This window comes from Ovis aries, chromosome X (assembly GCF_016772045.2).
Source record: "Ovis aries strain OAR_USU_Benz2616 breed Rambouillet chromosome X, ARS-UI_Ramb_v3.0, whole genome shotgun sequence".
Lineage (NCBI taxonomy): Eukaryota > Metazoa > Chordata > Mammalia > Artiodactyla > Bovidae > Ovis > Ovis aries.
Genome location: NC_056080.1, coordinates 56,058,695 through 56,085,971, shown reverse-complemented (window position 1 = coordinate 56,085,971; position 27,277 = coordinate 56,058,695). Strand labels below are relative to the sequence as shown.

Genomic DNA, 27,277 nt, shown 5'->3' with positions numbered 1-27,277 from the left:
TTTCCCACCTTCTTTTGAGTTAACCAAATATATTTCCATATTTGTTATTCTTCTATTGGCTTTTTTATTTAAAAATATTTATTTATTTTTGTCTGCACCGAGTCTTTATTGTTGTGCACAGGCTTTCTCCAGTTGTGGTGCACGGGCTTCTCATTGTGGTGGCTTCTCCTGTTGTGGAGCGTGGACTCCAGGCACACGGGCTTCAGTAGTTGCAGCAGGTAGGCTTAGTTGCCCTGCTGCATGTGGGATCTTCCTGGACCAGGGATTGAACCTGTGTCCCCTGCATTGGCAGGTGGATTCATAACCACTGGATCACCAGGGAAGCCCTCTATTGGCTTTTGAGTTGTACCTGTTTTCATTATCTTTTTTGGATGTTGCCCTGGTGATTACAAAATGCATCCTTAATTTATTACAGTCAACTCAAAGTTAATATTGCACCATCTCATATGAGATGGAAAAATCTTGCAAAGCTATCGTTTCATTTCCCAAATCCTGTCTTTTGTGTTATTGTTATATATGCTGTATCCACATACATTCTAAATGTCACAATTCAACTTGATCCTTTTGAAGCATGGTTTTAGCATATTTTGGAGAAGATCTATAGTAACCCTTACTCAAGAGCTGAAGTGGCATGGTCTTAAGGCATGGTCTTTCTGGGGTGTCTGTTTCTCACTGGGGTATTGGGTAAAGATTCTCCACTCAGGCTGATCAAAATCTCTGTCTCCCAGGAATGTGCAAGCATCCATTCAGTTCACGTAAGCCCAGGACTAATCTCTGCTTGGTCTCGCAGTGCCTCACTCTAAACCTGCACAGCCTAGCATTTGGTCAAAGACCTAAAGCAATGCCTATGATGATTTCTGAAAGCCTGACTCTACAAAGCTCTTTTTTCTCCAGTACCATGCCTGCTAGTCCTAAGGTCTGAAATCTGATCTCTCTCACCCAGCTCAGCTATATTGCTGTTCTTTTCCTAGGCTCCACTTCCCTCCAAGTGGGGTCCTGAACCTGACCCAGGCAGAAAGAATATACAGTCTAGGCTCACTGTGTGCCCACCTTCAAGTTTTGCCGACTAATTTTAGCATGCAGTGGATCCAGTCCAGAGTAATTATTATTGTGGTATTCTAGTGGTAATTTTCCATTTCTCTCATTCCTTCTATATTTATTATTTGGAAATCTTATGCAAGGAAGAGTTGTCCCATCTCCAGCATTTATTTACTTATACAATCATATCACTGATTTATATAAGTATGGAATCATGGATATTTAGTTTTTGGACTATAATACAGCACTATTGTTATTTTTTTGCTGCTCAGATTGTTCTGCCTTTGGCTGTTGAGAGTTCTTTCAGATTGGCTCCCGCATCTTTATGACACAGTCTCATTTTTTTTTAGGTTCTTCCTTACTTTCTGGCACTGCACAATGATCCCGTCTTGTCTTAAATTTCTCTTCATCAGCCTTAAAATCAGTCATTTCTCCAGGGAGCCCATGTTCCTTTTATTGGAGCGTGGCACTTAGAAACCAAGATCTGGGTACTAAATGTGCTTGTTACTTCTGGCATAGTACAATGCCTTCTCAATGGGCAGACTGAGAAACTGTCCGAGGAGACCATGAGAATATGACAGCTCAACCCAGTGTGGTAGGGAGCTTCTAAAACAGCCCCTCAGTGGTCCTACTGATAATTCATGATCTTGTGTAATCCTCTCCCTCGAGTAATTTGCTTCTAACCAACAGAATGCCCTAACGGTGAGGGGATGTCACTTCTATATTGGATTACAAGAGATTGTAACTTCCGTTTTGCTAGCGGACTCTTCTAACGTTGACTTTGATGAAGTAAACTACATATGTTGTGAGCTGCCTCACGGGAGGAAAGGCACACATAGTAAGGACTGAGGGCACCTCCAGCTGACAGCCAGCAAGGAACTGAGGCCCTCAGTTTAACAGGCTGCAGAAAACTGAGGTCTGCCCCAAACCATATTAGCACGGAGCAGATTCTTTTCCAGTCCCCCTTTCAGATGAGCCCTCAGTCCCACCCACACCTCCCCTGACTGCACTCTTGCGACAGCCACTGGAGCAGAGGACCCAGCTAAGCCAGCCTGGATTCCTGACCTGCAAAAACTGGGAGATAATGAGTGCATCATCTTTTAGCCACTAAGATTGTGGTCGTTTATTACACAGAGAGATAGCAAATAGAGTATCCTTACTTGAATCCTAAAACAGGAAAAAGACATTTGTGGAAAAACCAGTGAAATCCAAATAGTCTGGACTTCCTAGTACTGTGCGAATGTGATTTTCCTAGCCTTAATAAATGTGCCATGGTTATTAAAGCTGTTAACATTAGGGGGAGCTGGATTGTAGCTATGAGAACTCTCTATTATCTTTGCCACACTTCTGTAAATCTGAATTATTCCAGAATACAAACTGAAACCATGTCTGGGTGTTATATGTTATCTTTGTAAAATAAATAGAATATAGCAAATTTGAGGAGAAAAAAAAAAAGCTGTCAGAGAACAACCATTCTGGAGGTAGAGGCTCAGCAACCAGGCTCTAGGACTCACAGTACATTAAGCTAGAAAGGTGCAAGGCAGTGTGGTAGTCAGTCTGACTGGGGAAACACAGGACCAAGCTGGGTCCCAGTGCTCAGGGGTCAATGTTTGATGGGGGTGACACAGGAGGCAGCCTGATACCTGTCCTGGGAGTTAGTTAGGTTGAGAAATTCCAATAGTATTTTTCCCCAACCTAAGATACTTGTGTCTTTTCACTTCCATCTAAATCCTCCCCCGCCCCCATGTCAACATCTGTTCCAAAACCAAGTTGTCTGCTTATTCCTCTACCTTTACGGTTTTTGTCTTCGCCTTTTTCACCATCTGGAATACCTCTATTGTTTTCCAGTAGATATCATCATATACTCTTTTTCTGTTGTTTCAAAAGTGAACTTGCAAGAAAATCTTTTGGTTCATCTGTCCTCAGTGACATTTTTCAGACCAGAGCCCTCACTTAACCTAACTTTACCATTAAGCTCTTCATCCATTTACAAGTTGTGTATCTTCAGATAGTTCTTAAACTCTTAATCTGTTTCTGAAAACTTGAAATAGGAATAGGAACCAGTACTATCTTGATAAAAATTCCTTAGAATAATAAATTGGGTACAACACTTGCAACCAGCTGCCAGGCAGATAGTTGAGGACCGATTTTGTTTGTACATTGTTTTCCTCCAGCCCCTCTACCTAAATTGTTTTATTCATCCTCTCAAATCTGTTTCTTCCAAGTTGCAGAAGGAGCAACAGCACTCCAAAGACCTGGAGAGCCGGCAGCGATCCCTGGAGCAAGCCAACCGCAGCCTGCAGCTCCGAATCCAGGTCTGGAAGGAAGAGGCAGTAGCAGAGGTGGGGGTGAGGGGCTTCCTGAGGCAGAAGCAGAGGGAGAACCAGCCAGGATTTCCCCTCTGGGCATATTTGGGGGATCCCTGGGCTTCCTGGGATCATCATTCCTTATGATGATCATAAGCAGTGATCATAACATTGTGCTAGTGCTGAGTTGCTTCAGTCAGCACTGGCTGGCCTTCATGAGCCATGCTCACTCCACAGACAAAAACAAGAACAGGACACTCTTTGCCAAAGTTAAAAGCGCATCAAACACGCCTAGCATTTATTAATCACAAACTTACAGACCCCTCAGAACACCCTCCTCGGGGCATGGCCCCAACAATTCAAAGCTGACAACCTTGGGTATATGTGTAGGAGGGATGGGGATGAGCAGGGAGTGTCTTGATAACTCTGAAATGGGAAGGATTTCTCCAAATGGAGAACTGGGTGGAGGCCAGAGGTTGGGGGTGACTTAGCTTCCAAGTAGGGGGTGGGAGTCAAAAAATCAGAATAACAGAAGAGTGGATATGTATGCTTTCACAATCCTCCCCTATGCCTCTATCTTGGTGGGATAGGCTTCCACTTGTTCCCGGGCTGGGGAACTCCCTGGAAAGGTCCCTTCCTTTATCCTGTTCCTCTGCATGTTGAAAAAGAATACTGTGGTGCTGGTTGTGTAAAACTGGACCAAGTACTCCCTAATCTCAATCACCTCTCCAGTCTACCCCTGAAAGGAACGAAACAACACTCTGCCTAAGGGTGCGGGGTCTAACTCTCACTCACTGCTGATCTAGGTCTGGAATGTCAACCCACAAGATTTCAAGATCTGCCCCCTTCTTCAAGGGCAAGGCCAGCTTAAAGCCCTCTTAGGTTAGGTCAAGTTGGTCCCAGGTTAAGACGGGGCGGGGGTGGGGGGGTCGGGGGTCGGGGGGAGCTTAAGTACCACTCCTCCCTGCAGTATGGAATGCTGGATGGGATATTGCTAAGAGACAATGACTGTGATGTCCACAAAGCTGCCTGATCTTACTGACTCCTCCACACCTGAAATACCTGCGCTGAGTTGTTCCTATAGGGAAGGGGCAGGGCCTGAGTCCTCCATTGTTACAAGGCCAGGACTGAGTTCCCAGGTGAAGGGGCTGGCTCTCATCCTCACTTCTGTTCCTTGCCTGGGCAGGGCAGGATTCACAGGGGAAGGGACAGGGCTTAAACACTTAAGCTGGGACCGCCATCATTTTGACTCCTCTTCCTTCCCAGGATGGACTAGACTGGTGGTTCCAAGAGAGGGGATGGAGCAGTATCCGGACACCTCTTTATCCCAGGAAACCAGCTAGGACAGTCCCTAGGGGCCAGGGGCCAACCTCATCCCATCTCTTTCCCTCACCTGGGCAAGGGCGGGTCCCACGGGATAAGGTCAGGCTGTGATCTGCAGGAGACAGGCCCTGATGTCCCTACCTTCTCCATGCCTGAACAGCTGCACTGGCCTGTCCTGTGGGGAAGAGGTGGGGCCTCATCAAGTCTCCTTTTCCCCGGGGTACACCTGGACAGGGCAGTCTCATGGAAAGGTGGGGGAAAAGGTGGGGCCTCATCCTGACAGGTCCTCCCTTCCTGGGTGGGGAAGTCCCAGGGGAGGGGTGAGGCGTGATCAGGACTCCTCTTCCATGCTGAAGCTGCTGCGGCGACTGCTGGCCTTGGAGACTGCAGGGGATACTGAAGAAAGCAGGGGATCAGAGGCAGCCCGCAGTGGGGACAGGGTGCCCCCTGACAGTCCCCCCACCACCCCCTCCTCCTCCTCCATCAGAATGTCCTCCAGCCCCAGGTGGAAGGGGTCGCCCAGATCTCCCAGGTGGTCGCTGGGAAAGTGCAGGTCCAGAAGTGCATCCGAGGGTGGTGGTGGGGGCTGCTGATGGGGAGCACTTTGGGCAAGGCCCCCTGCTGCATGAAAAATTGCTGTGCCTGGCCTGCCTTCCTCTTCAACATCCAGCTGCTCTGGCTTGAGACTGTCAGAGGCTGAAGTTGCAGCCAGCGAGAGCAGCCCTGGGGTGGGAGGCACCGGCAGACCATGAATCTGGGCCTGCAGCTCCAGCTCCTGCAAAACATAAGTGGGGGGGGGTGGTAGGACAAGATGGGGTTCAGAGGTCCTTCAGAGGCAGAGGATTTAAGAGTTAAAAGAGTAGGCTGCCTAGGTTCAAATTCAGCCTCTGCCACTCACTAGTTGCATAACGTCAGGCAAGTTGCTTACCATCTGTCTCTGAGCCTCAGAGTCCCAATCCATAAAATGGATGTAATAATGGTCCCTGTCTCACAGGATTATTGTATTAACTTAGTAAATGGAGAGAAGGTTCTTGTCACAGTTCATGGCACAAGATAAACACCATGTCTGTTAGCCAGTATTCATTATTATTCTTGTTAATATTATGACTGATCTTCCCAGGTGGCACTAGTGGTAAGAACCCACCTGCTAATGCAGGAGACATAAGAGACAGGTTCAATCCTTGGGTGGGGAAGATCCCCTGGAGGAGGGCATGGCAACCCACTCCAGTATTCTTGCCTGGAGAGCTACAGTCCATGGAGTCACAGAGTCGGACATGACTGAAGCAACTCAGCACTAGCACAATGTTATGATCACTGCTTATGATCATCATAAGGAATGATGATCCCAGGAAGCCCAGGGATCCCCCAAATATGCCCAGAGGGGAAATCCTGGCTGGTTCTCCCTCTGCTTCTGCCTCAGGAAGCCCCTCACCCCCACCTCTGCTACTGCCTCTTCCTTCCAGACCTGGATTCGGAGCTGCAGGCTGCGGTTGGCTTGCTCCAGGGATCGCTGCCGGCTCTCCAGGTCTTTGGAGCGCTGTTGCTCCTTCTGCAACTTGCGGATGTAATCCACGGAGGCTTTTAGGATGGTGCCCTTGTTCCAGCGCATCTCCCTGTGGAGCCCAAGGGGGAGGAAAGAAGGGAATGCTGGGAAAGAAGGGAATGGAGTCTCTTGGGAGCTGAAGGGGGCACTGCACCAGGTAGATGGAGCACCCAGCCACATGCCTGGAACTTGAAGTGTGGGCCCATCATGGGTATGGAGTGCTCAGATGAAAACCACCTGCCTGGAACCCTCCAATGATGCCCTATCACACTCCAAACCCAGGAGACTCCCTGACCTGATCCCTTACCGCTCCTCTTATTGACCCCCCTCTGATTTATCTCACTGCAGCCACATTGGCTTCTCAATGCTCCTACAACATGGAATATCATTTCCACATCAGGGCCTCCAGCTCAGTTCTGCCCTCCACCTTGAGCTCTCTTTTTTTCTAGACACCCAGATGGCTCCAGCCTCAGCTACTCAGGCTCTTTATTCAAATGTTTCCTCATCAGTTGAGGCCTACCCTGTCCCTATCCTCTCCTCACCCTAAACTGTGACCTCCCCAACATCCCCCCTTCTTCCTTCCATTCTTCATTCCTCTCCACCACACTCATCATAACCACCAGATTTTACTTATTTATCTTGTTTGCTGTCTGTCTGCCCCCACTAAAACATCAGTTCCACGAGGTCGGAGACTTTTGTGTGTTTTGTGCCCTCTCGTATCCTCAGGGCCTAGCATGGTACCTGGCACAAAGCAGAAGCAACTGAATACACTTCTTGAGTAAATAAAAGAAGTACTAAATAAGCAGAAAACTCATGCGGGGGTTGGATGAGGTACAGGGACCATAATGTCATGCACCTAAATTTAGATTGGGACATGGTGAGGGGCTGCCACCCTGCTCAGAGTGAGGGAAGCTGGGTGAGAAAGAGGCACATGAGTAGGACTGCCTGGGTGGTTCCCATTTAGGGTGGGCCCACCCAGCAATGACTTTCAGGGAGTGGGGCCCCTGTCCCACCTTCCACTGGCCCTGGGGCTCCCGGCCCAGACTCACGGGTCACTGGACTTGGGGATGAGGGTGCCCAACTCCTTGATCCTGTCGTTAATGTTGAATCGCCTGCGACGTTCAACTTGGAAGGTGAGGGAAAGAAAGAGGAGTCATCAATAGGCCGAGGAGGGAAGGAGAAAAACTGGGGAGTTGAGAAGCTGCTGCAGGGAGAGCCCCACCCGCTCAAGGAAGGCTGGGCAGAGTGAAGCAGGGCTCCATGGCACGCAGCCAGGGGTACATGCTCCCACTCACTCAGGTTGTGATTGTCTTTCTTCTGCCGTTCCTTCAAAAGGGCCTTGGCCTCTGTCTCTGGAAGAGATGGGGCAGTGGTCAGGGCTTCTAGGCCTGGGAAAGGTGACAGACGACGGAGGGCAGCACACGTAGCCACTGGGGTAGGCTTTGGTGGGCGCAGGCAGGGGAAGTGACTACTTACAAAGTGCTACCCGTTTTACGATTTTTAAAGAAGCCATGGTGACAGGCTATTTGTTAAACCCAAGAGAAGAGGAAGTGGACTGAAAGCAGGACCACAGGCCATGCGGCCAAAGGTGGCAAACAGCCCCCATTACTGTTTAAACCCTCTTCCCCTAGAACCAGGCCCGACCTCCAGACCTGGTAGAAATGGGGCTTGCCCTGGGGTAAAGGATGATAGCACAGGGCCAAGACCCTGTTCCTTACCAGAGATCTCCCGTTTGATATTGGGCAGCTCAGCTGGACAGGAGTTGCTGACAGTAATGGCTGGTGTGGCTACGCCCTGATTACTATACACATCAAGCAGATTCCCTGATACAGGCAGCTGTGGGCAGAGTGAGCAGAAAAACCATGGTTGGAACAGACCCCAGGCTCAGCCTTTTCTCCAAACCTAGTTCCTGACCCTCCACACACCCCAAAGATGGGCCCCCGCCATGATGCAAGGATTGCCTGGCTCCATGTGGGAACCCTTCCTTCTCTGTCAAGGGAATTTCATACGGTGACTCACAGGGTGGACAGGGTCAAGGGGACCTACCCTGCTTTGCTGGGGGACCGGTCCCTGCCTGGCCTGTTCATTGTGACCCCATAGCCCCTCCAATCCCCTGGAGACTTCTGAAGCCTCTCTCCCAAACCCCAGGGCTGGCTCTGAAGAGAAGTGCCAGAAAACCACCCTTCTCGGGCCTTTATCAGCTCCAATGCAACATTTCAGCCCCTCCTAGCATGACATTCCAATTCAGCATTCTTGGAACACTCCAACCCAGTCTTCTCAGACCTTGGGAAATTGTCATGGCAATATTTCACCCCAAATCTGGCCTCCTGGAAAGTTCCCCAGCCCAATCTCCAGTCTTTTGCTGTGACTGCATTGCATCACATTACATACAATCTCCAGCTGCTATTCACCAAGGTCCTAACTCTAACATCTTGCACATTCTGATCTCAGGATTTCTTTTCCAACCACTCAACAAGCACTGTTTTTACATCACCTAGTTTGTTTTCTCCTTCAAACTCTCCTGAATACACCCTAGGGCAAGAAACTAATCCATAAGCGATCAGTCCCACCTCTTGATGAGTTTTCATTTCTTGAAACCCCCCCACTAGTCCACTGGATCTGTCTAATATAAATCCCAATCTTTAGCTGTTGTCCAAATCAATGAAAAATTCTGATAAATTGATACCATTTTTACATGCGCTTCTATCTTCTTGATGAGCTGGAAAGAAGTAAAGCTATAGCCACTTGCTATGTCCCAAGCGAGTTATGGGACTCTTGGAATGTTCAAAACCAGAATGTTATAGTTCACTGGTACATCTCTTACTCTAGAAAGCTTTATCCAATCTTTACAAGGACCCAGCCTCTTGGCACAGTTCACTGTAAGAAATGTGGTACGTTCTAATTACTTCAAGGTCCAAGTACATCAAATCTGGCTACCTTTGGCATATCATGTTCCAATCACTTCATGGTCTGTGTATGTCCTCATGATCTGAATGTCTTAATACATTCAAAATGCTACAAGAGTTCTCCTCTTCTTTTTTCTCACAGTGAAGCTTGAGTGCTTTGGTATGCCCTAATATGTCCATAAAGTTCCCACTGTGTATGTATCAAAATCTACAAAGTCAACCTGTTCATGCAGTCCAACGTGGCCCCAGGACACTGATGTGCCCCGTTCTTATCATTCAGCCCCCACACTCTATCTCAGTACAATTCAACATGAGAATCTCTTATATATAGCCAGCTTGGGTGTACATAAGCTATCCCTCAGGGACAGAGAGACAAAATTTTAGACCAACCTCCCCTCTTAGGGCCTTACCGTGCTGGGGAGCTGCAGCCCTGTGTTGCCCCCAGGCAGATAGCTGAGCATCTCATCATTGTAACTGGACTCCAGGCTAATGATCTCATCGATTACATCATCAATCTGGGAGAAATACAGAAGAGCATTAGAAGAAGCTGGGGTAGGGGGAGCATGTGAGGGTCGTCTGCAGCCACTCACCTCCTTCTCTGAGCTAGACCCGATGGTGAGCAGCGCCATGGGGCTGTTGGGAGCACTGCTGGTGGGGCCAGGAGCGTGGGCAGCCTCGGGGGTGGGGAGCGGCTGGGCACTAGCACCCCCTGGTGGTGGGGTGAGGGCCTGGGAAGCCAGCTTGGGCCCAAGTGTGGTGGACAGGTACTGTTTCACCTGCTGTCGGCGCGCCTGCTGTAGATGATAGCGTGTTGGGTTCTCCAGATGGGTCTGCACCTGTGGAATGAAAGGGAGATGGGGTAGGAGGGAACAAGGCAGAACAGGGCTCAGAAAGAGCAACTCTGAGCCCCAGTTTGCCTCCCAGAAGTCATCTGTTTCTAGGCTCAGGATGGCAAGCCAGGCCCAGAATCTGAGAACCCTCCCCCAACCCCCAAACACTGGTAACTCTCCCCTAGGACCCAAACTCCCTCTCTCAGAGATCCTGCACAGCCCCCCAAGATCTACCCAAGGCTGGCAGACTCCTTCAGCTTCTGGAGCAGCTTGTCACAGTCCCCAAGACTCCCCATGTCTGCAAAGTCTCTGACCCCGCTTAACAAACCTGGGAACCACACACACAGCTTCCCAAGACACTGCAATGCCAAAGAACTCCTAATGCATCACCAGACACAAAGTGCTTCCTACTGAGTCACTTCACAGACTCCAGGGCACTCGTGCACCTCCATGGGCCACCAAGACATCCTATGGCCCCCAAGAACCTCTCACAACTCCACGGGAACACCTTGGAAACCCAAAACAGAGTGGGATACTAGCACAGCCCCCTTTTACCAGTACCCAAGACCCTCCTTTAGAGCCCCTAGGACCTCACCCCAAAGCCACCAGGGCCAATCCTCAGTCACCAGGAGCCCCTCCCAGGGCCTCTGGATATGGCCTTACCTTGAGCACCTCCCTGGGCACCTGAGCTGGGGGAGGACGACCCAGTGTGTGGCCCCCAGCAGAGACGCCAACCACAGAGATGGCGGGAGAGGCAGGTGCAGGACTAGGGAAGGAAGAGGCCTGTTCCCGACGCTCACGCCTCTCCTGTTCCTGGGCCTGGGCCCGCATTAGCTGCTGCCGCAGCAAGACCCGCGATGAAGAAGAGGACGACATGGCAGGGGTCCTGGAGCCCTCTGCAGAAGATGATGCAGAGAGTGTAGCTGGGGTGGCTGGGGTGGCCTGCAGTGATATTGGGAGGCTGTGGAATGGGAAATATGGGGCCACAGGTAAGCTAAAAGTCTCAGCCCCCAGCCTAAGGAGTCACAGGGGGATGGAGCAGACAGAAGAACCTGGCCTGTTCTCCACCTCCAGAGGCCACAACATAGTGGGGAGATACAGGAACCAGACCCAGTAGCCACACTCAGGGCTCACAGTCTGCTGGGGCAACTTTAGCCCTCAGTCCTTAGGGTGAAGCCAGGACTGGGGCCTGTTCTTATATTGAGCTATCACTGTTCAGCTCTGGGACCAATTTAAAGGAGAGCTGAAAGAAACAGAATTAAGACTGTGGCACAGAAGGCTCCTAAGCTCTATTTCAGGCTGGACATACTCCCTGATCTCCTGGGGGCGGGCATCAGGCTTCCGGGCAACCGAAAGCCCTTCTTCCCTGCTTAGGCCTCTGGTCCCAGGAGCTAGTCAGTCTTGAAAAGGAGATTTCACAATCCTCTCTTCCTGCCCCTCTTCCAGGTCCCCTCCCCTCTCTTAGAGCCCAGGCCCATGACTCAGCACATTTCGACTTCGCAAGCTTGGGGGGGAAAGAAGACACCAGCAGGGGTTCTTAAAGGGCGAGGGGAGTGAATTCGTGGAGTTAGGAGGGAGGACGACCAGGGATTTGGGGAACGGCTCCACCCACTTGGGGGCTGGACTTAAGCACGCCACGCCCCGGGTCTGGGAACTCCAGGCACGCTGCAATTTTTATCATGAATGGATGAGCAGGTGGGGCGGGAGGAAGCAGAGGAGATTTCCTCTGAGATACTGGAATCCTAGTTTGGCCTCCTGCTTTTTACATGCTCTTTCTGGTTCTTTTACTCTCTGAAAAGTTTAGGCTGGTGAGAGAATGGGCTGGGCTGGCACTGAGACCTCTGCCCATCAAGTGGGGATGGAGGTGCCTGAGGAATCGGGAGGGGAAGTCAGAGGAGACATACCTTGAGCGTAGCGATAGGGGCTGGCTTTTGAGCTCGTAGAAGCTGTCTGGATCAAGGACGTTTTCTAACTCGATGTCAGCAACAATCCCGGACTCCGGAAGCAAAGAGTTCAGGCTGAGGGTGGGGAAAAGGCAGGGGTAATGGTCAGTGATTGTATGCAGATATCATTCCCCTCAGACAGAGACAGACACACACACACATACACACACACACACACGCACAGAGAGAGAGAGAACAGAAGCACACACCAGGAGGGAGGAGAACCGAGTGTAGCCTTCGCATTCCGCCACTTTGCTAAAACCACCACCATGAATTCCCAGGTCTTCTTCCCTCCCCACTCTCTTTTGCTCCGTGTTACCCATAGCTCCTTAAGATTCAAAATAATAAGCCTGGATCCCAGCTCCTCGATCTAACAATCACGTGTACAACCTGGGTTTCAGGAAAATAGAAATGAAGAATTTAGGAGTGACAATTCACTTTGAGGGATTCCTGATTCCGCATTCAGAGTTCACCCAGCCCCCACAGTCCCCCGCTGTTTTCCTAGCTGCTGAAGGTGAGCCCACGTTGGTGCAAGTAGGGTCATCCCTCTGCAGAACAGTCTATTGTAACACAAACTGAATGCATCACAAAGAGAACTGGGGTAGCTGATTCACTTTACTGAAGGATCCACCGCTTTGCAAATGAGCCCCGCTCCCTCCCCACCAACCCTGCCCCAGCTAGAGTTTGTGGGATGCAAATAGGCATCCAAAAACAAGATGGGAATAACAGAGGCTCCCCTCAGTCCAACAATCTGGATTTACAAGAGGGAGAATTTGGGCGGATGATCCGCTTTATATAAACATTTTTTTCTTGGTCAGAGGAGCCTGCCCAGCCCTCTCCAGTTTTTTGGATAAATCAAGACACAAACGCACCTCCAATACCAAAACCCGCTGACACACAAAATGAGAAGCCACGAACACACCTCCCTTTCAACTACTGCCACTACTGTGATGCTCTAAGTGGTTATAAAGACATCAGAAGATGGTTAATTGATATATGGAAAGGCTCCTACTCAACCCTCCATGCTGGGTGCAAGACCCTAGTGTGTGAGGGACATTAACGTATAGACAGATGGATATGCATCCTTGAATTTAATCAAAGATTTAGAATCCTGAAATTGTCATTGACTTCCCTTGACAAAAATTCTTGCCCCTCCCCAAGAATCTGTCTTCCTCCCTTTCCTCACCCACAGTTGGGGCCCTAAAACCACCCAGGAAGCCGGGAAGAGGAAGCTCAGGGAGCCGCTGAGCTCAGCACAATCCCAAGGCAGAAAGTAGGCAAAGCCCCCTCCCATGCTCACACATCCATTGCACAGAAGTTGGAAGAGGTGGGCACTGGGGCTGGGATAGGCAGGGTATACACAGAGAGGGCTGGGGATTCCAGGCCCTCTGATGGAAGTGAGGCTAAGATGTCAGAGAAGATCCACCTAGGCAAGGATGGTGCAATTGGTGCTCATTCCAGCTCTAGGGTCAGATTCAAGATTGTCTCCAGGGCCAGAGAGACAGTCTGGAAAGGTGAGATTAAAAAAAAAAAAAACTGTCTGTTTGTGTGCAGGGGTTGAAAAGGGCTGGCTGAGAGACTAAGGCAGGCAGCAGCAGGAACAAGACCCTCCTCTGGATTCCAAAATAAGGTCTGAGGCCTTCTCTGAGATAAGAGGTGGCACCACCTCCATTGCCTATCTGTCTCCCATCTGAGCCCCTATAGGGGTGTTGGGAAGACGGCTTTTCCACTACCCAGCTGAATGGGTGGGCAGGTGAGGGGATTACTCTGATCAAGTCTTGACTAATGTTGCTTTTCTTGTTCACTCACACACTCACAAGGATGGTTCCACGCAGTATATTCGAGATACCCCCAAATCCCTCCAGAGTCATGTTATCCTCAAACACAGCCTCCAGCAACCAGCCACTGGGAGTAATTAAGCTCCCAAGACAGTACCTCTCTCTTCCAGGAGCCCTTCCCAGAGGGAATAAGTCCCTTCAATGTCCCCTCATACCCGACTCAAAGACCCCAAATTCAGCCTCTAGTCAGAGTCTCAGTACTCAAAGCTCAGCAACCCTAGACTAGTTTCTGGACACAACAGAATCAGCCCCTGTTAGACCTAGTCAAGAGGCCCCCCAAATCTGAACCAGGCCTCCCTTAATGCACTTCCATGACTCCTTTAAGCTTCAGTCCAAGCAAGCCACCGCCAGATTCCTTAGGTGCCCCCCCAAGTCGGGCGCCCAGACGTCCTCCAAGTCTAGCCCAAGGGCCTCCAATCACAGCCCTTGGCCCCCGCTGCCCCAAGATCAGGCCCCCAGGAACCCCAGTTAGCACTACCGGTCCCAGGCGGCCCCGCACCTGAGCAGTTGGGCTGAGTCGGCCGGCCTGCGGTCCTCCAACAACAGGAACACGGCTCGAGGGCCCTCCGCGCTGGCCTCTACGCCGTCCCGAGCTGGCTCGGCCGCATGAGACATGACGCCCGGCCCCGGGTGAGCCCTGCAAGGCCGGTCGGGCCTCGGCCCGGTCCCCCTAACAAATTAAGAGTCCCCTCCCCCGCTCGCCACCGCCTCCTCCGCTAAGCCATGGAGCGAGCTCTGCGCGGGCGGACGGCGTCGGGGAGATGGGATGGGCCGTGAGTCATCCCCCGCCCAGAACGGACCAACAACCCCCTCAACCTAACCCCGGACAACCGCCCTCCTCCCCCTCGCCCTCCTCCCCCTCCTCCTCGGGTTGGGGAAACTCCACAGGAAGTGACCGAACCACGGATAGACAGATAGCCGGGCCACGCCCTCCGGGTGAGGCGACCAATCATTGAGGGGTGATTCAAGGACCCGCCCTAAGCTACGCCTCCAAACTGCGAGAGAACTAGGTTCTGCAGGCCCTTATTCCGAGAAGGGGCCACGCCCTCAGAGACAGAGGCAAATCAATGAGAGGTAATTTGATTGAGGCACGCCTTCTCTTCGCAAATTATCCCTCCGCAAGATATTAAGCCGCGCCTTGGGTCCTCTGCGCCTGCGTACTGATGGCCTGTCTGTGCGAGGAGGGTCTCCAGGCTATGCTTCTACCTGCGGAAACGCGCCCCCTCTAGGCCAATCTTCGTAATATTTGTTGCCTAAACCGTGCTGCCACCTTGATCTAGCGTTGCCTCCTCAGCCAAAGCCACAGCCTTGAGGCCTTGTTGTTTTGTCAGTAAGTTATGTTCGATTCTTTTGCGACGCTATGGACTGTAGCCGCCAGGCTCCTCTGTCCATGAGATTTTCCAGGCAATAATACTGGAGTGGGTTTCTATTCCCTTCTCCAGACATCTTCCTGACGCAGGGATCGAACCGAAGCCTCCTACATTGGCAGGCGGATTCTTTACCACTGAGCCACCAGGGAAGCCCTAGCCTTGAGGCCTAGGCAGCTGTAATACATTGCCTGGAGGTGCACACCAGAAACCTCACCCTCTCGGTACCTAAAGTCCAGCCGCCCAGGTGGTCTTCCTAGAAGCCCTCCACCTACTCTATGTCATTTAGAGTGGTTGTTGTATTTGGTTGTTGTGCTTCCCAGTCGGTGCTTAGTAAATCCTTGACAGATGGATGAATGAGTGGAATGATGGAAATGAAAACTGGTCCCTTCTGTGGATGACTTCTGAAATCATAAAGACCTGGGTTTGAAGATGGGCAAGGGACTTCCCCTCTCTGAGCCTCAGTTTTCCTGGCCTGTCAAATGGGGGGTCATAATACCTGTCTGGAAGGGTTATTATGAAGATTAGCACTATTATGAATAGTGTTGGCAGGTTGTTTGACATACAATAATCTCTCCAAAATTTAATTGAGTCAGTCCTTTGTGCACTGATTTAACAAAAATTTTTGAGCTCCTCTGTGTGCTGGATATATGCAAGCTGGCTTGCACACAGCAGAGAGTCCCACCCAGATCTTCAGATGTACAGTCAGCTCACAAAACATCCGGACCTGCAGCCCTCCTTTTATCCCTCCCAACGTCCCAAGACTATGCCCATCAGTTGGACCACTGGGAACTTCACTGGGGTCCCATTTGCTTTGCACCTTCCTGTACAGGCACCCTTATTTCCCAAGTTGGCTTGGGAAACATCCACATCCCTCTATGCTCACAAACATTATCCACATAATAAAGATGACAATTCTTTCCCAAATTAATTTTTTAAAATCAATACATTACTGCAAAATGGAACTTGCAGACCTGATGTTCCTATGGTGCCTTAAATATGCAAGAATATCTAATTTATAAAAGAATAAGAAAGGAGGGCGCCGTCTTAACCAAATTCAAAATGTCTGACAAAGTTCTAGTAATTAAAACATTGTAATATGGGAGTAGGAATAGAAAAACTAGATCGATGTATTATGGGAATTAGTAAATGACAAAAGTGATACTTCAAGTCACTGGGAAATGGACTAGTTACTAAAATGGTCTGGGGAGAATGACTCTTCTGGGGAAGAGGGATTCGATTCCTAATTTACTCAATTCAGAAAAATTAATTCTAAATTGGCTAAAGACCTAACCATTAAAAAAGAATAACACCTATCACACTTTTCTGGCTGTCCAGTGGGTAAGACTTTATGCTTCCACTGTAGAGGGCCCAGGTTCATCCCTCGGTGGGGAACTAAGAGCTCACATGCTGCGTGCCATGGCCAAACACAAAACACCTGTAAGAAATATCAGAAAAAAAAAATGTTTGGAGAATATGTTTAAGTCATGGCAAAAAAAAGGCGGCCTTCTTAAACAGGATACAAAAAGCAAAGCTATAAAGGAAATAACAATAAAATAAAACATCTATCAATCATTCTTGGCACTTTATCTGTATTAATTCATTTTAATTCTCAAAACAGACTTCTGAGGAGGCTTCCATTTATTACTCATCCTACAGATTAGGAAATCAAGGTACAGCAAAGTTAAATCACTTGCCCTAGGTCACCTCAGTTTATAAAACCTGCTGTGGAACCCAGGCACTCTTTATCACCATGCTCCACCATTTCTCCAGTTTTACCCATCGAAATATAAAACCATAATCTGACAAAAGATGCTATAAACGAGTTAAAAGACTTACAGCAGACAGAGAAAAAAATTACAGCATTAAACCCAAAGATTAGCTATCCTGTCACATACCCCAATTCTACAAACACCAGCCTCGTGCACACATCCCAAATATCTCCATGACAAGTGCATCCCCATCACATACCCTGCATCCATCCTCCATCTGTCTGTCTCTTTTAATCTCTTGCTCACAAGTCACAACTTTTTCAACACTGCTCTCTCAGTCTCTATCTCTGTCTTTCTCGGGAAGCTGGGGTTTCATTGCAATGCAACTGAAGAGTAGGGTAAATGGGAGATATGGAGAGAGAAGAGAGGGCAGTTGGATGGTGAAATTGGGGATATTTATAAAGAGATGTTGGTGGTGATTGAGGATGGCGTGGGGTGATGTTGGGGGCCTATTACAGGACAGTTGCTACACAACTAAAGAACCACATCTTCAGGAGAAATGGGGCTACTAGAGGACAGTATAGGAGTGTAGATAGAAGCTACTGGAGGGTAAATTGGGAATACTTTTGGGAAGGGTGGTTGGAAGATGGTTTGAGATGCAGTTGGAGGGAGTATCGAAAGTTAGTGTTTGGTCTTTTGAAGTTTAAGGAATTTTTCATAGAACTGTTAATTGTCATAAAATAGTGTGGTGGGCTAATGGCCCCCCAAAAGATGTCCATGTCCTAATCCCTGGAATTTGTAAATGTTACCTTATATGGCAAAGAGCAGGGAATTGCAAAAGTGGTTAAATTAAGGATTTTGAGATCGGGAGATTGCCCTGGACTATTTGAATGGAACTTAATTGTAACCCCATGTCTTTATACTAGGAAACCAGAGAAAGATTTGACAAACCGTAACAGAGAAGAAATGGCAACCAACTCCAGTGTTCTTGCCTGGAGAATCCCAGGGATGGCGGAGCCTGGTGGGAGGCCGTCTATGGGGTCGCACAGAGTCAGACACGACTGAAGTGACTTAGCAGCAGCAGCAAAGGAGAAGACAACGTGACCACAGAGGCAGAGATTGTAGTGATATGGCCACAAGCCAAGGAATGCCAGCAGCCACCAGGAGCTGAAAGAGGCAACATGTTCTTCCCTAGAGCCTCCAGGGAGAGTATGGCCCTGCTGACGCCTTGATTTTGCCCAGTGAAATGGATTTTGAACTTATGACTCAGAACTGTGAAAGAGTAGAGTTCTTATATTGTTAAGCCACCAAATTTGTGTTGATTATTTACAGCAGTCACATAAAGTAGATTTTGGTACCTGGATATGAGATGCTGCTGTGTCTTAATCTGCCTGGGCTGTCATAATATAATACACAGATTGGGTGTATTAAACAATAGAAGTTTATTTTCTCATAGTCCTGGAGGCCAGAAGTCCAAGATCACTGGGCCATCTGGGCTGATTTCTGATGAGATTGGTCTTCCTAACTTGCAGATGACTGCTTTTTGCTGTGTCCTCACGTGCTCTTTCCTTTGTGCATGTGCACTCTTGGTGTCTCTCCCTCTTCTCATAAGGACACCAGATCTATTGGATAAGGACCCTATCCTTATGACCCCATTTAACCTTAATCATCTCCTTGAAGGCCCTGTTTCCAAATACAATCATATTGGGGGTTATGGATTCAACAAATTAATTGGGAGCGGGGTAGGGTAGACATAAGTCCATAATATGCTGTAACAAGTACCTGAAATTATTGAACTGTCTTTGGAATTAGTGAGCAGAGGCTGGAAGAATTTTGAAGTATGTGATAGAAAAAGCCTAGATTGTCTTGAATAAACTGTTGGCAGAAATATGAATGTTAAAAGCACTGCTGATGAAGGCTCAGAAGGAAGTGAGGAGCACAGTAGGGAAAGCATGCACTGTCTTAGAGAAAACATATATATATATCATCATAAACAGAGTGCTCATAGAAATATTAATGTTAAAGGTGCTGCTGGTAAGGGCTCAGAAGGACACAAGGAACATGTTATTGGAAACTAGAGGAAAGAAAGTCCTTATTATATAAAGGCAGAAAATAGCTGAATTGTGTCCTACAGTTGTATGGAAAGCAGAGCTTGCAAGTGATGTATATTTAGCTGAGGAGATTTCCAAGGAAAGTGTTGAAGGTACTACCTGGTTTCTTCTTGCTGCTTGTGGTGAAATGTAAAAGAAAAGAGATAAATTGAGGGAAGAACTATTAAGCAAAATGGACCCAGGATTTGATGATTTGGAAAATTCTCAGGCTGTCCAGATTGCAAAAGACAAAAGTTAGGAGATGAATTGTCTGAAAAGTATGCTCTAGAGAGAAAGCTAAGGGTGTGGCAGGACAGCATTTTGCTAGTACCAAAGAGATGTTGTGTGACTCATGGATCTCCTCAACCATCTCAGAAGTCAGGAATAGAGATGGGATTATCCATGAAAAATTTGAGGAGGACCTTCTTGTCTAATGAGCTCCTGTGGTGGCTCAGATGGTAAAGAATCTGCCTGCCAGTGCAGGAGATGTGGGTTCTATCCCCTGGAGAAGGGAATGACAACCCGCTCCAGTATTCTTGCTTGGGAAATCCCATGGACAGAGGGGCTACAGTGAGACTCTGGGTATGATCCACTCTGAGGCAAAATTCCACTCCATCTTTGGAGTTGTGGAAGTAGAGAACAAGTTATCTGTTCCCAAAGCACATTGGTGGGACAGGCATATGATAAGAGTTATAGATATTCTTATTCCAAAAGGGAGAAAACAGAAGGGGAAAAAAGGGTGGACTACAGTCTATGGAGTTTCAAAGAGTCAAATACGACTGAGTAACTGACACTCTCTCCACTTTTCTTGTCTAATGATGTGAATCTCTGAGCTCCCCATGGGAGACCCAAAAGATTTTTCAGAATGTTTTGCAGACAGAAACACTGCCTAATGGGCTTGAAAAAATAACAGATGCAGGATGAAATGAAGGAATGATGTTGGACTCTCAAAATTTTACTGGAAGGATACAGGCTAAAACTACTTAGCTGCAAACGTGTGCTACCCTTCAAGGGAAAGGAAGAATGACTGACAGCACAGCCTTGAGCCCACATGTGAAGCCTCAAGCCACAGAGACTGCTTCTCAGGCCTCGCAACTAAATGAAACTGCCCTGCTGGATTTCACAAGTACTTGGGACCAGTCACACCTTTTTTTTCCCCCTTCTGTTTTCTCCCTTTTGGAATAAGAATATCTATAACTCTTATCCTTATCCTATCTTCCCTGATGGCTCAGATGGTAAAGCGTCTGTCTACAATGCGGGAGACCCGGGTTCGATCCCTGGGTTGGGAAGATCCCCTGGAGAAGGAAATGGCAATCCACTCCAGGACTATTGCCTGGAAAATCCCATGGACAGAGGAGCCTGGTAGGCTACAGTCCATGGGGTGGCAAAGGGTCGGACACGACTGAGCGACTTCACTCACTTTATCCTATGCCTGTCCCACCAATGTGCTTTGGGAACAGATAACTTGTTCTCTACTTCCACAACTCCAAAGGTGGAGAGGAATTTTGCCTCAGAGTGGATCATACCCAGAGTCTCACTCATACTGGATTTAGATTATTTAGATGATGAGATGTGAAATTTCTGAGTTGATGATATTAAACTCAGATTCTGAACTTGATTTGATGCTGTGATGGGTTGAAATTCTGGGAGTACTAGGATAAGGTATGTTTATTTCACACAGAGTGGATGTGTATCTTTGGAGGCCAAGGGGTATACTGTTGAAGGCTGATTGATGTCCTCACCAAAAGATATGCACATCCTAATCCCTGTAACCTTTGAATTTACCTTAAACAAGAAAAAAGAAGAAAAAGACCAAGGACTCTGCAGTTTGCAGATGTGATTAAGGCGAGAATGTTGAGATGGAGAGATTATCTTGGATTGTCCAAGCGACTCTAATTGTAACCATAGTGTCCTCCTAAGAGGAAGGCAGAGGCAGATTTGACAGAAAAGAAGGCAATGTGACCATCAAGCAGAGATTGCACTGAAATGGCCACAAGCCAAAAAAGGCGGATATTCATCAAAAGAGGAAGCAGCAACAAGCAGATTCTCCCTTGGAGCCTCTGAGGAGAGCATGACCCTGCTGGCACCTTAATTTTCGTCTTCTGGCTCTCAGAACTGAAGGAATCAATTATTTCAAATTTTTACATTTCAAACCACTAAATTTGTGGTGATTCATCACAGTAGCCACAGGAAGCTTAGGGGTAGATTTGAGGGTTGTTGGATGGACTCAAGGGTATGCTTGAAGCTTATTGAGGGCAGTTTGAGGGTATAATGAGGGCATTGGAAAATGTTTGGGTGCAGTTGGAGCCGTCAAAGGGAAGATGAGGTGGTGTTGAGGGGGTCAACAGGGGATGACTCCCGGAGGTGTGCAGGCACAGTTGGGAGTCTCTGGAAGGTGGTTTGGGTGGTACAGTTGGAGAAAATTGGAAAATGTTTTGTGAGTGTATTGCATGTACAGTTGCCCCTTGGTATCCAAGGGGAGATTGGTTCCAGGACACCCCCATGCACAAATACCAAAATCCAAGGATGCATAAGTCCCTTATATAAAATGGCATAACACAATTGGCCCTCCCTATTCCCAGATGTGGGACCAGTGGATATGGAGGCAGACTGTAATTTAAGACAGCTATAGCTGTTACTGAAGTGTGGCTTGGAGGTATAGTTTGGGGCTGTAGCTGTGGGACCAAGGCAAGGTAGTTAAGAGGTATTTAGAGGTAGAGATGGGGGCTTTTGGAAGGGAAATTGAGAGATGAATTTTATAATTGTTGGAGAATAGTTTGGGATTAGAGTTGGGTATCATTGAAAGGGCAATTTGGGGATATTCTTGAGAGTTAGAGGGCAGTGTGAGGGTAAAGTAAGGTGTCTAGGAAGATTTGGAAGTGAAGATGAGGACCTGGTTGGATAGTTTAGAGACGAAGTTTGAGGATCAATAGCACGGTTTGGGGACAAAGCTGAAGGCTGGCGGGTACAGTCTCGGATGCAGTTTACGGGCCTGTTTTGAGGTCAGGGTGTCAGGGGGATTTTATGCATTATAGTTGTAGATCCAGTAATGGTTGATTTGGGGAGCAGGTAAAAGATCATTGGACAGAATACTGTTCTCAGTAATAAAAGAAACAAACTGCTGATACATGCTACAACATGACTGAAGCTCAAAAATATTATACTAAGTGAAAGAAGTCAAATACCAAACATCAATATATTGCGTTTATATGAATTATCCAGAAAAGGCAAATCTAGAGACAAAAACTAGATTAGCAGTTGCCTGGGACTGGGAATGTGAGAGGGATTAAATGTATTTGGGCATGAGGGGTCTTATGGAGATGATGAAAATGCTGTAAAACTGGATTGCAGTGATTAGCGCACATTTTGGTAACTTTACTAAAATAATTAAATTGAATGCTTAAAATGAGTGACTTTTCAGTTCAGTAGCTCAGTCATGTCTGACTCTTTGCAACCCCATGGACTGCAGCATGCCAGGCTTCCCTGTCCATCACCAACTCCCAGAGCTTGCTCAAACTCATGTCATCGAGGTGGTGATGTCATCCAACTATCTCATCCTCTGTTGTCCCCTTCTCTTCCTGCCTTCAATCTTTCCCAGCATCATGGTCTTTTCCAGTTAGTCAGTTCCTCACATCAGGTGTCCAAAGGATTGGAGTTTCAGCTTCAGCGTCAGTCCTTCCAATGAATATTCAGGACTGATTTCCTTTAGGATGGACTGGTTGGATCTCCTTGCTGTCCAAGGGACTCTAAGAGCCTTCTCCAACACCACAGTTCAAAAGCATCAATTCTTTGGTGCTCAGCTTTCTTTATAGTCCAGCTCTCACATCCATGCATGACTACTGGAAAAACCATAGCCTTGACTAGATGGACCTTTGTTGGCAAAATAATGTCTCTACTTTTTAATATGCCGTCTAGGTTGGTCATAACTTTTCTTCCAAGTAGCAAGTGTCTTTTAATTTCATGGCTGCAGTTAACATATGCAGTGATTTTGGAGCCCCCCCCAAAATAAAGTCTGTCACTGTTTCCACTGTTTCCCCATCACTTGAAGTGATGGGGCCAGATGCCATGATCTTTGTTTTCTGAATGTTGAGTTTTAAGCCAACTTTTTCACTCTCCACTTTCACTTTCATCAAGAGGCTCTTTAGTTCTTCCCTTTCTGCCATAAGAATGCTGATATTTGCATATCTGAGGTAGTTGATATTTCTCCCGGCAATCTTGATTCCAGCTTGTGCTTCATCCAGCCTGGCTTTTCCCATGATGTACTCTACATATAAGTTAAATAAGCAGGGTGACAATATACAGCCTTGATGTACTCTTTTCCCAGTTTTGGAACCAGTTTGTTATTCCATGTCCAGTTCTAACTATTACTTCCTGACCTGCATACAGATTTCTCAGGAGGCAGGTCAGGTGGTCTGGTATTCCCGTCTCTTTCAGAATTTTCCACAGTTTGTTGTGATTCACACAGTCAAAGGTTTTGGCGTAGTCAATAAAGCAGAAGTAGATGTTTTTCTGGAACTCTCTTGCTTTTTCTTGATGCAACGGATGTGGCAATTTGATCCCTGGTTCCTCTGCCTTTTCTAAATCCAGCTTGAACACCTGAAAGATCACAGTTCACATACTGTTGAAGCCCAGCTTGGAGAATTTTGAGCATTACTTTGCTAGCATGTGAGATGAGTGCAACTGTGCAGTAGTTTGAGCATTCTTTGGCCTTGCCTTTCTTTGGGATTGGAATGAACACTGACCTTTTCCAGTCCTGTGGCCACTGCTGAGTTTTCCAAATTTGCTGGCATGTTGAGTGCAGCACTTTTCACAGCATCATCTTTCAGGATTTGAAATAGCTCAACTGGAATTCCATCACCTCCACTAGCTTTTTTCGTAGTGATGCTTCCTAAGGCCCACTTGACTTCCCATTCCAGGATGTCTGGCTCTAGGTGAATGATCACACCATTGTGATTATCTGGGTCATGAGGATCTTTTTTGTATAGTTCTTCGGTGTATTCTTGCCACCTCTTCTTAATATCTTCTGCTTCTGTTCGGTCCATAACACTTCTGTCCTTTATTGTCCCCATCTTTGCATGAAATTGTTCCCTTGGTGTCTCTAATTTTCTTGAAGAGATCTCTAGTCTTTCCCATTCTCTTGTTTTCTTTTATTTCTTTGCATTGGTCACTGAGGAAGGCTTTCTTATCTCTCCTTGCGATTCTTTTGAACGCTGCATTCAAATAGGTATATCTTTCCTTTCCTCCTTTACCTTTAGCTTCTCTTCTTTTCTCAGCTATTTGTAAGGCCTCCTCAGACAGCCATTTTGCCTTTTTTGCATTTCTTTTTCTTGGGGATGGTCTTGATCACTGCCTCTTGCACAACATCACAAACCTCCGTCCATAGTTCTTCAGGCACTCTGTCTACCATATCTAATTCCTTGAATCTATTTTCACTTCCATTGTATAATAGTAAGGGATTTGAGTGAGGTCATACCTGAATGGTCCAGTGGTTTTCCCTACCTTCTTCAATTTATGTCTGAATTTGGCAATAAGGAGGTCATGATCTGAGCCATGATCTGACAGAATGTGGTCCACTGGAGAAGGGAATGGCAAAACACTTCAGTATTCTTGCCTTGAGAACCCCATGAACAGTATGCAAAGGCAAAAAGATAGGAAACTGAAAGAGGAACTCCCCAGGTCAGTAGGTGCCCAATATGCTACTGGAATCAGTGGAGAAATAACTCCAGAAAGAATGAAGGGATGGAGCCAAAGCAAGAACAATAGCCAGTTGTGGATGTGATTGGTGATAGAAGCAAGGTCCGTTGCTGTAAAGAGCAATATTGCATAGGAATCTGGAATGTCAGGTCCATGAATCAAGGCAAATTGGAAGTGGTCAAACAGGAGATGGCAAGAGTGAATGTTGATATTCTAGGAATCAGCGAACTAAAATGGACTGGAATGGGTGAATTTAACTCATGACCATTATATCAGTTTTCATTCCAATTCCAAAGAAAGGCAATGCCAAAGAATGCTCAAACTACCGCACAATTGCACTCATCTCACTTGCTAGTAAAGTAATGCTCAAAATTCTCCAAGCCAAGCTTCAGCAATACGTGAACTGTGAACTCCCTGATGTTCAAGCTGGTTTTAGAAAAGGCAGAGGAACCAGAGATCAAATTGCCAACATCCGCTGGATCATGGAAAAAGCAAGAGAGTTCCAGAAAAACATTTATTTCTGCTTTATTGACTATGCCAAAGCCTTTGACTGTGTGGACCACAATAAACTGTGGAAAATTCTGAAAGAGATGGGAATACCAGACCACCTAACCTGCCTCTTGAGAAATCTGTATGCAGGTCAGGAAGCAACAGTTAGAACTGGACATGGAAGAACAGACTGGTTCCAAATAGGAAAAGGAGTACATGAACGCTGTATATTGTCACCTTGCTTATTTAACTTCTATGCAGAGTACATCATGAGAAACGCTGGACTGGAAGAAGCACAAGCTGGAATCAAGATATCCGGGAGAAATATCAATAACCTCAGATATGCAGATGACACCACCTTTATGGCAGAAAGTGGAGAGGAACTAAAAAGCCTCTTGATGAAAGTGAAAGTGGAGATTGAAAAAGTTGGCTTAAACCTCAACATTCAGAAAACGAAGATCATGGCATCTGGTCCCATCACTTCATGGCAAATAGGTGGGGAAACAGTGGAAACAGTGTCAGATTTTATTTTGGGGGGCTCCAAAGTCACTGCAGATGGTGACTGCAGCCATGAAATTAAAAGACACTTACTCCTTGGAAGAAACGTTATGACCAACCTAGATAGTATATTCAAAAGCAGAGACATTACTTTGCCGACTAAAGTCCGTCTAGTCAAGGCTGCTATTCATGGGGTCGCAAAGAGTCAGACACGACTGAGAGACTGAACTGAACTGAACTGACCATTATATCTACTACTGCAGGCAGGAATCCCTCAGAAGAAATGGAGTAGCCATCATGGTTAACAAAAGAGTCCGAAATGCAGTACTTGGATGCAATCTCAAAAACGACAGAATGATCTCTGTTCGTTTCCAAGGCAAACCATTCAATATCACAGTAATCCAAGTCTATGCCCCAACCAGTAACGCTGAAGAAACTGAAGTTGGATGGTTCTATGAAGACCTACGAGACATTATAGAACTAACACCCAAAAAAGATGTCCTTTTCATTATAGGGGACTGGAATGCAAAAGTAGGAAGTCAAGAAACACCTGGAGTAACAGGCAAATCTGGCCTCGGAATACGGAATGATGCAGGGCAAAGACTAATAGAGTTTTGCCAAGAAAATGCACTGGTCATAGCAAACACCCTCTTCCAACAACACAAGAGAAGACTCTACACATGGACATCACCAGATGGTCAACACTGAAATCAGATTGATTATATTCTTTGCAGCCAAAGATGGAGAAGCTCTATGCAGTCAACAAAAACAAGACCGGGAGCTGACTGTGGCTCAGATCATGAACTCCTTATTGCCAAATTCAGACTTAAATTAAAGAAAGTAGGGAAAACCACTAGACCATTCAGGTATGACCTAAATCAAATCCCTTATGATTATACAGTGGAAGTGAGAAATAGATTTAAGGGCCTAGATCTGATAGAGTGCCTGATGAACTATGGAATGAGGTTCGTGACATTGTACAGGAGACAGAGATCAAGACCTTCCCCGTGGAAAAGACATGCAAAAAAGCAAAATGGCTGTCTGAGGAGGCCTTACAAATAGCTGTGAAAAGAAGAGAAGCAAAAAGCAAAGGAGAAAAGGAAAGATAATAAGCATCTGAATGCAGAGTTCCAAAGAACAGCAAGAAGAGATAAGAAAGCCTTCCTCAGCGATCAATGCAAAGAAATAGAGGCAAACAATAGAATGGGAAAGACTAGAGATCTCTTCAAGAAAATTAGACATACCAAGGGAACATTTCATGCAAAGATGGGCTTGATAAAGGACAGAAATGTTATGGACCGAACAGAAGCAGAAGATATTAAGAAGAGGTGGTAAGAATACACAGAAAAACTGTACAAAAAAGATCTTCATGACCCAGATAATCACAATGGTGTGATCACTCACCTTGAGCCAGACATCCTGGAATGGGAAGTCAAGTGGGCCTTAGGAAGCATCACTACGAACAAAGCTTGTGGAGGTGATGGAATTCCAGTTGAGCTACTTCAAATCCTGAAAGATGATGTTGTGAAAAGTGCTGCACTCAACATGCCAGCAAATTTGGAAAACTCAGCAGTGGCCACAGGACTGGAAAAGGTCAGTTTTCATTCCAATCCCAAAGAAAGGCAAGGCCAAAGAATGCTCAAAATACCGCACAGTTGCACTCATCTCACATACTAGTAAAGCAATGCTCAAAATTCTCC

At 47.0% G+C, this 27,277-nt stretch overlaps 1 protein-coding gene and 1 long non-coding RNA gene across 7 annotated transcripts; one reads left to right on the top strand and one right to left on the bottom strand.

Moving 5' to 3' along the window:
- Positions 1–3,604: 3,604 nt before the first annotated feature.
- TFE3 (transcription factor binding to IGHM enhancer 3) lies at positions 3,605–14,464 on the bottom strand. Of its 6 annotated transcripts, none has more exons than XM_004022095.4 (10): positions 14,227–14,464; positions 11,851–11,964; positions 10,610–10,907; positions 9,707–9,952; positions 9,527–9,631; positions 7,929–8,046; positions 7,506–7,562; positions 7,260–7,335; positions 6,133–6,280; positions 3,605–5,442 (listed from the first exon to the last, which is right to left on the bottom strand). In XM_004022095.4, the coding sequence occupies exons 1-10, from the start codon at positions 14,340–14,342 to the stop codon at positions 4,999–5,001; spliced, it is 1,722 nt and encodes a 573-aa protein (XP_004022144.1). In that variant the 5' UTR covers positions 14,343–14,464; the 3' UTR covers positions 3,605–4,998. The 6 variants fall into 6 exon arrangements, with proteins under 6 accessions (XP_004022144.1, XP_042098364.1, XP_042098365.1 ...); XM_042242430.1 differs by having other exon boundaries at positions 9,893–9,952; XM_042242431.2 differs by adding an exon at positions 12,209–12,279 and having other exon boundaries at positions 9,527–9,952; positions 14,227–14,339.
- A 414-nt stretch (positions 14,465–14,878) lies between these two features.
- On the top strand, positions 14,879–18,169 carry LOC121818362 (uncharacterized). The gene is made up of 2 exons (XR_006058404.2): positions 14,879–15,057; positions 17,733–18,169. It is a non-coding gene; the product is annotated as an uncharacterized LOC121818362 (long non-coding RNA).
- The last annotated feature ends 9,108 nt before the right edge of the window (positions 18,170–27,277 follow it).

Coding starts and splice junctions, on each gene's coding strand:
- TFE3 (XM_012106728.4), bottom strand. CDS start 14,342: ATGTCTCATGCGGCCGAGCCAGCTCGGGACGGCGTAGAGGCCAGCGCG. Junction 11,965..14,226: donor GACTCAGCCCAACTGCTCAG/GTGCGGGGCCGC, acceptor CCCCACCCTCAG/CCTGAACTCTTTGCTTCCGG. Junction 7,336..7,505: donor GAAAGACAATCACAACCTGA/GTGAGTGGGAGC, acceptor TCACCTTCCAAG/TTGAACGTCGCAGGCGATTC.